An 8,987-nucleotide genomic window follows, 5' to 3' on the forward strand; every position below is an offset into this window, starting at 1 on the left:
AGTCCTCTGTGGTACATTTGTACAGTGGAGTACTACATAGCAGTAAAAGATACTGGCATCTTGAATTTGTAGGCAAATGGATGGAGCTAGAAAAAACATTGAGGTAACCCAGATCCAGAAAGACAAATATATACTCACTTATAAATGGCTTCTAGACATAAATAAAAAAAATCCAGCCTACAATCCACAACCCCAGAGAACCTAGACAACAAAGAGGACTCTAAGAGAGACGTATATGGATCTAAATAGGAAGGCGAAAAAGCCAAGATTTCCTGAGAAAATTGGGACCGTGGGAGTCATGGGGGGAGGGGGAGGAAGGGAGAGGAGTGGAGAAAAATGTATCACACAATTAAAAAAAAGGGGGGGAGGGATAACTCTTTCTCCTGCTGCCCAAGAATTTTTCTTTACCTGAACTTTTAAAATTAGTCTATGGTTCAGAAATATAACAAGTGATTCCTATCAATAAAGCAGATAGCAGAAAATTTCTGCCAAAGTGGTAGAGGCATGAGCTGCCATTTTGTTCGTTTTGTTTCTGTTTTTTGAAATAGAGTTCTGTGTAATTAAGGAGAGTCTGAAACATGCAATCCTCCTGCCTCAGCCTCCAGAGCAATAGTATTCAGACACACCCCTCTTACACCACCACGCACTGCTGTATTTTTTTCAAGTGTCTTTTCTTTGAGTTCCCTGTGAGGAGAGGTTGTTATCTTGGCTTCTGCATTCTCTCAGAGACTTCACCTTGGTGTCCTGTGTGGATAAGGTTCTTAGGCCCTCCTGGCTGCTAGAAAGACATTCTATGAAGATTGGAATTTGACCTGTGTTAAGGTTATAAGGGGCTTATTTCATAGGTCAGGATAAGGAGGAGCAAAGGCAGTTGTGAATTTACAGGTTGGTTTGCTTTCTTATCTTAGTATCCTAGAAAGATGACCTGGTGAGGTCATTTCTTTGGCACCTGCTTGCTTCAGCGGAGGGCTGGAGATTAAGGGCAGTCAGCCAGGCAGTTTATCAGCTACCGTGTGCTCCAAAGACAGAAACTAACTCCTCATTATACCTGAAGAGTGGTTTCCAGTTCTTAAGTCTTCCTGAGACCACAGCACAGAGTTACTGGGTAGATAATCTGTGGGTGGATCCTCCCTCTGGTAAGTAGAATTAGCATTGTCATTCTTGTGATGTTTGGGAGTAGAAATCTCTTCAGTTCCTGTTAGTGTGGCCTTCTGTCATGATAGACAGACATGATGTGTCTCCTGGGGATGTCGTGAGAATGGTAAGGAAAGGAAAGATTGTGTTCCTACCCTAGTAAGCAGTGTCTGAAAGCAAACTCTGTTAGATGTTCACCCAGCTTCCCCTTTCCCAGTCTCCTCAGGAAGATGTGTGTGTGTGTGTGTGTGTGTGTGTGTGTGTGTGTGTGTGTGAACACGAGGATGAAGTGTGTAACTAATTATTCTTTATTAAGAAAACATCAGGAGTCAGATATTAGGGTAAGAACCTGAACAATCAGAGAAACTGCTGAGAGGCAATCAGTCAACTCCTACCTCTTCCATTCCTTCCTCCAAAAAGAACATCTTACTATTTCCTGTCTCCTATCTGTCCATAGTCCTCCAGAACTCTATGGTGAATTCTGGTCAGCCGGTGGCTTGCTTCGCCCTCTGACTCCAAGCAAGCTTTATTGTCAGAATGAGATCAAAATATCACACAACAGTCCCCCTTTGTCTAAAAAGGAAATGCTTTAACTAACCTTGTAAAACCATAATAAGTACAATAACTATATACAAATATATATAGGTAAAAAACTACATTAACAATGTCCAGTTCATTTTTATTTAGCAAATTCAGAGGTAATACTCCATTATCTGTCCTATCTTGGTGAGTCCAAAGTTTTGCACCTAATTCACTTTCTATCCTAACTTGCATTACCAACCCAAAATTATCTTTTTTTTTTTATGTCTCTCAAGCTTATACATGTTATACCACTTTTGCAAGTTTCATGTCTGGATTTTGTAGCAAGGAAAACTATAACTATTTAGCCTTCAATTCCATCAGAGACCTGAGAAGAAGATATTACCTGAGTAAAAAGGAAGTATGGAGCAAACCTCTTCCAAAACTAAGAAATGACAGAGACAGCTGGCTACTTGGACAGTCACCCAAGGTTCCTCAGTGATGTTGGGGCATCCATCTTTGGCCTATAGGCCTAAAATACCTGACAGACTTTTGAGAAGCAGGGATTTTTGTTATTGTTGTTGTTGTTTGAGAATGGGTTTCTCTGTAGCTTTGGAGCCCGTCCTGGAACTAGCTCTTGTAGACCAGGCTGGCCTCGACTCACAGAGATCCACCTGCCTGTGCCTCCCAAGTGCTGGGATTAAAGGCGTGTGCCACCACCACCCAACAAAAAGCAGGGAATTTTGAAGGACTGTCCTACCTTGTCTTGAAAAGTTTGACAGTTGGTTTCTTTCTTTTCCTCTTTCTGGTCCAGTTTGGACAGTAGGTAACTATCAGCAATTGAGGCAAAGTCAGTTTCTTTGCCCACATAGCTAGCTTTTTACATAAAGAAAACAAACTCCATATGGAGGTTTTTTTCAAAGCCCATCATCTTTGTTGAAGTAGATCAGTGCTGCCAGGAGCAGTGTCTCTGTCATGAAAAGCCTTTAGATTATTAAACATATTAGATGCTATATTCTATAGGTCTTTGAAGTGTTTGAAGACCATCTATCTCTCTAGATTTATCTGTGATATTTACATATCTACCTAACATGACTAAGTTTTACTATTATAGATGACTATTGATCTGTATATCTTAATTATACATTCCATTTTTAAGTGAGCTACATAAACACAATACCCCAAACAAAAGTAGACACATACATACAATATAGCAGAAATAACTTTAAATTTGTATCAGTAAACTAAAATCCATACCAGTGTAAAATATTTTGAGATTAATAGCTTTTTTGGATTAAAGTGGATTCAATAATCTACCCTTTTTCCCCTATCATTCCTATATCATATCACCTTTTTTCAGGAAATCTCAGTAGGCTTTAAGGAGAAGTTTGATCCTATTCACCTTAACCTCTGCTAAGATAATAGCCAAGATGCTAGTCTAGAATGAGATTTCTTTTTTTAAAAAAAGATTTATTTATTTATTATGTATACAGCATTCTGTCTGGATGTTTGCCTACAGGCGAGAAGAGGGAGTCATATCTCACTATAGATGGTTGTAAGCCATCATGTGGTTGCTGGGAATTGAACCCAGGACCTCTGGAAGAGCAGCCTGTACTCTTAACCGCTGAGCCATCTCTCCAGCCCAGAATGAGATTTCTTTAAAAACAAAACTTATAGGTGCAGCACTTACAGGGCCACAGGTACAAAGGAGACAGCAACATGTGACAGGACCCCAGCCTCCTCCTCCTGCTGTGCCCAGACTTGGTCACACCAGCAGTCAAGAAGAGGGCCCCACAAGGGAGACTGACTGCTGACTAGATGACCTGTCATCTGTCTAAGTCAGAAAAGAGTGAGACTGTGCTGTCTTCAGAGTCGTTGATTGCAGGAAAAGCCGAAAGGTGATCCAGGAATTCTTGCCCACCCCTCCCCAAGCAGTTGAATTCTTACAAGGAGCTGGGCTACTGAAAAAGAGAAAGGGCTAAGTTATCTCAGTAGTTTTGCTTGTTTGATGTACTTAAAAGAACTTTAATTCCCACCCTTCACCATTGTTGGGATTAGGGAGTGGGGTCTAGAAAGCAGTACTTGACTTTATGTATGATGCTATTGACAGTGAGTAGAAACTGAGACTTGCCTCAAACATTTGACCCTCCTTGAACAAAAGTTGTTGAGATAAAGATAGAATTTGAGCTCAGGAAACTCGTGTGGGTAGGTATGTGTAGATATTGGCACCAACTCGGTCTTGAGAAGGAGTCGTGATGCATATATTTCTTTCTGTCTCTGCAGTATGCTACCACGGGCTGTTCCCTGACTCTCCACCACACAGAGAAACCAGAGCATGAAGACATCTGTGAATACCGTCCCTATTCCTGCCCCTGTCCTGGTGCCTCCTGCAAGTGGCAGGGGTCCCTGGAAGCTGTGATGTCCCATCTCATGCATGCCCACAAGAGTATCACCACCCTTCAGGGGGAGGACATAGTCTTTCTAGCTACAGACATTAACCTGCCAGGGGCTGTGGACTGGGTGATGATGCAGTCCTGTTTTGGTCACCACTTCATGCTGGTACTTGAGAAGCAAGAGAAGTACGAAGGTCACCAGCAGTTCTTTGCCATTGTCCTCCTCATCGGCACTCGCAAGCAAGCTGAGAACTTTGCCTACAGACTGGAATTGAATGGGAACCGGCGGAGACTGACCTGGGAAGCCACACCCCGGTCCATTCACGACGGTGTGGCCGCAGCCATCATGAACAGCGACTGCCTTGTTTTTGACCCAGCCATAGCACATCTCTTTGCAGATAATGGGAACCTTGGGATCAATGTGACCATTTCTACATGCTGTCAGTGAGGCTCCGGGAGGCTTTCAGAAACCTGAGAAGTTATTTGGGCGAACGCTCTTTGTTTAATAAAGTTTTTTTTAAATAGATGTTTTATTCAGTTATGTCTTCCCAAGTCAAGACCCACAACTGTCCTATGTTTTGTCTCAACGGCAGCTTCCTGTCTGGCACTGAGGAAGCAGAGTTCACTGGACTGTGTAAACGTGGTTGGCCTGTTAGTGATTCGGAGGCTGTTCTGTGATCTCAGATCAACTCTTTTCTGCCTTCTTCCTGAACAGCTCTTGACAGATTGTCCAGGGCTGGTCCCACCTGCCTCATCCTGAGCTGACAAGAGCACAGTGGCTCTCGCGAGATTCCTGTTCTTTGGGGGAGGTAGGAATGGCGTTGACATCTTTGAGTCTGGGTGACTGACCAGTTTACACACCTGTAGTCTTCCTCTCCAACACAGGTTGAGAGAACTCTCCTCTTTTCAGACAGAGTTTGCGGATTGCCTGCGTGCATCGCAGGGAAGGGTCCAGAATGTGAAGGTGCTGTTAAGGCTGCCCTCTTCTGGCACTGCTGGTCTCTGCTGTCCGCTCCCGCAGCCTCTGCACACACCACATTGAACCCAGAACTCTAGATCCACGCGGACACACGTCTGAGGCTTGATTGCTTTCATGCGTTCAGTGAGTTGGGAGTTCTCACGTAGCTCTCGCTCACCATAGTATGGATGACCTGTTTACACACGGCTTCCCTTGGAAGCCCTCCTTGATGGTAGCTGATGTGAAAGACTAGATCAGTAGTTGAGAAAACTTTATAACCAGTCTCACGTGCTTGCTATTTTAAAGGCATATGTCAGCTGTCTGGGTTTGGGTTTTTGTTGTTGGGTTTTTTTTGTCTCTTTTTTTCCACATTCTAATTTTTTAATAAAATTTTTTTCAAAACATGAGTATTGGTTTTATTTTCCTGCTTGAGTTGTAGGCATATATTGAGCACCTACTGTGTTCAAATGCAAGGGAGCCTCCACCACCACCACTAGAGCATGTACCTTCAGTGTGCCCTTGTCCAAGGTCGGGAACAGCCCTTGTGTCTAAACCCCTGCCTGTGCAAGGGCTTGTCATTAGCGGTGCAGGTCACATCTCTGGGACTGTGTTTGCTGTCTGACTACCAGCTGTCAGGTGAGAAAACAACCCTCCCCTCCCCCGTTGTTTTTTCGGCGGGGGGGGAGGCATGGTTAGTGTTGAGGCCCAGAATCTTGAGGTCCATTCATGGTGGTGCCACACTCTCCTCCCGAGCCCTAAGTCACAAGGGAATTCAAATCAGCCTGAGCATCATTAGAGGATTTAGTGTCACCTCAGTGGCATGGCTAAGCTACCACAGCGCAGTTGGAAGTGATGGCTTTGCTCTCTAAGAGGGGCAGTGTGAAGCTTGTATGTGACAGTTGTGGCAGGCAAGGAGTGCTGGGCTGCTCACTTTGTGTCCTCTTGACTCAAGCTGTCCTCGTTTTAAGACAGGACCCTCGATGGAGAAAATGCACACACTGGATTTGCCTTTGCACCATATCCTTCATTGGTGATTGATAGGGGAGGGTCCAGCTCCTTTTCCGCAGTTCCACCCCTGGGCTGGTGCTCCTGGGGGTGCTAACAAAGGAGGCTTCGCTCAGCCAGTGAGCAGCGCTCCTCCTCGTCTCCAGATTTCTGCTGTGTTTGAATCCTGCCTGACTTCCTTCAGTGATAGATCTTCATATGGAAGCAGAAGCAAAATAAACCATTACTCTGCAAGATGCTTTTCGACGTGGTATTTTATCTAAGCAATAGAAACGCTAAACGATTGCTCCGGTAAACTCTAGGCTGTTTTTCAAATGAAGATTAAAAACTGTCATGTACAAAAATAGGCAATGAAAATGTATTTTTCAAGTGAAGAAAACGCCGCTGTTGGCACTAAGGACGTCACTTCTGACACTGGTGGAGGTGGGCCCACGTCCAGGAGCAGGTGGGACCCAGCCACTCCCATTCGGGCTCATCATTCCCAGGCAGCGTGAGTATACATGGACTGAACATGTCAGCTCTGCTTCCTTCTTGTCTCACCCACCTGAAATCAGGACTCTGGCCAACAATGCAGGGAAAGATAAAGCTACGAACAAGACCCGGAAGGACAAGAGACAGCAGGAATGTGGTATTTTAAGTGCACTGGCTCAGATGTGCAAGAGGGGCTGGGGGGGGGGGGGTAGCCAGCCGAGTGGCTGATGACAGGAGCGGCCCAGAGTTCAGGTGCCCTAAGTCCCTGCAGACAGCAAAACTGAGCTCTTCCAGTTAGACGGCCCCATAACCTGACTGGAAATCACCAATCGTGACCTTTACTCTGGCTTTTCTGAAACCTATTTTCTGATGGGAAAAAAAAAAAGCTGAGAATCCCCAGATTGTAGAATTTCAAGAGGAAGTAAAAAACGGGGGAAAAAAGTGATACAGCAATACCTGGCAAGAAGCCAAGTGATCTGTTTCCCGTGTTTTTAATAAATGTAAGATTTGTCTTTCCTTTGTCCCTTGACTACAATCCAGCTGAATGGACAATGGTGGCTTCAGTATGTGACCCTCTGATTCATTTACAATTTCTCAGAGGATTCTATCTCATTCATTCTTTGAAATAAAAGAAAAAACCCCACCCTGAGTTCCCTATCATCAGCATCACTGGGGAGGGGTTGATCTGTGTCTCTAAAACGTGCATGTTTTAGGATTCAGAAGCTTGCTGCCCAGTAGGAATGACAGAAAACTTCAGAGAAGCCTCCTGAGTCATCAGCTGTCTTGGATTCTCAAGTATAACCTCAGGCTCAGCCATTATGTCCAGACTAACAGCCTGGATTGTGTGAGCACCATGCCACTCCCTTTCAACAGCACGCTCAGAAAACCATCCCTGTACTCATTAGTCTCTGTACTAATTCCATTCGGGTTCTTGGAACTTGCCATGTGACCCTAAATCGACCTCTCGGACCCAAGATCCCTGGCCAGCAACATTAGAAAAATGACTCTCTGTCTTACGTAGTACCGGGAGAGGATATTCAGCTCCAGAGTTAAAGCAGACAAACCGTCTTAGCTAGCAGCCTCTGCGCAGGTGACTCCGGGAAACCTGGGAGCCAGCTTTTGTCTGTGACAGGTGAGTCCTGTTTCAGCTCCCTCTTGATTCCCTTGAGTCAGGGCTGCAGGTGGTGCCCCCCCCCCCCCGGGCAGGGAGACCAGCTGTGCTTTGTGGTCCTGCTCTTAAAGCCTGTGGCCTTGACCCATGAAGCCACCCATTGGCGCTGTCTTTAAACCATACCACCTGCTGCCGCTGCTCACTTAAAATGTGCTTTCTGTGAATACCGTTCATTTGCCTTAAAAGTCTCCAGATGACAAAGAAGAACTTGGAGCCTGGATCTCCCTGGGAAGGGGGAAAATAACAGAGCTTTCGTGAGTGGACTGTGGGCAGCTGGGGATGAGAACATGAGAGATCAGGTTAGGGGGGACGGTAGGACAGCATACTGAGACTACTGAGGGGTGCATTTCAGGGCCAGGTGAAAACCACCTGTAATTCTCCCGGGCATCTACAAGGATGACCCCGGCTAAGACTCCTAGCAAGAGCTAGGATACATAGCCTAAACTAGCCATCTCCTGTACCCAGGCAAGACTTCAAGTGGAGGAAGTGGGAAAGCAACCCAGCCACATAACCTTCAACCTACAGTCTGCCCTGCCTATGAGATGTGCTGCAGTAAGGGCAGCCTAGAGATTGACAGAGTAACTAACCAATGACTGGTCTAGCCTAAAACCTGTGCCAGAGAGTAAGCCCACCCCTGACACTGCTTGGATCACAGACCCCACAGCTGGATGTCCCAGACACCTATTTAGAACCAAACATGACGAGAGGAGGAGAAAATGTCAATGCAATTGTTTGATGTAATTGGTCCCCACAAACTCATAGGCAGTGGCGATATTAGGAGGTGTGGCCCTTGTCTTAGTGGGTGTAGTCTTGTTGAAGGAAGTATGTCACTGTGGGGGCAGGTTTTGAGGTCTAGTTTGCTCCACCTTCACTCAGTGTAACACTCAGTTGACTTCCTGTTGCCTGCAAGATGTACCACTCTCAGCTCCAGCACCATGTCTGCTTGCATACCTCCATGTCCTGCCATAATGGACTGAACCTTTGAAAGTATAAGCTGCCACCTCAATTCAATGTTTTCCTTTATAAAAGTTGCCATGGTCACAGTGTCTCTTCACAGCAATAGAAACCCAAACTAAGATGGTACTAACGTTTTAACAGTATTCTGCTAGACTCATAGATTGGTGTCCAGCCCAGTTGTCATCATAGAACTGATGGAAACAGATGCAGACGCACAGGCAAACATTAGGTAGAGCTCAGAGAATCCTACAGAAGACAGAGAGAAAAGATTGGAGGAGCCAGGTGGGTCAAGGACACCACAGGAAAACTCAGAACCCACTAACTGGTTTCATAGGGATCCACAGAGGAGCCTGCATAGGGCTGGCACACTTTGCATGTT

General features: G+C 45.4%; 1 protein-coding gene across 1 annotated transcript in view; it reads left to right on the top strand.

Moving 5' to 3' along the window:
- The window catches only part of Siah2 (siah E3 ubiquitin protein ligase 2), a 28,897-nt gene extending 24,325 nt beyond the window's left edge, over window positions 1-4,572 (top strand). The window contains exon 2 of the mRNA XM_085676493.2: window positions 3,937-4,572. Within this exon, the coding sequence (XP_085532619.1) occupies window positions 3,937-4,494 (558 nt within the window). The 3' untranslated portion in view covers window positions 4,495-4,572. The remainder of the gene's footprint in view (window positions 1-3,936) is intronic.
- The last annotated feature ends 4,415 nt before the right edge of the window (window positions 4,573-8,987 follow it).

Source organism: Myodes glareolus, chromosome 20 (genome assembly GCF_982192425.1).
Source record: "Myodes glareolus chromosome 20, mMyoGla1.1, whole genome shotgun sequence".
NCBI classification, from domain to species: Eukaryota; Metazoa; Chordata; class Mammalia; order Rodentia; family Cricetidae; genus Myodes; species Myodes glareolus.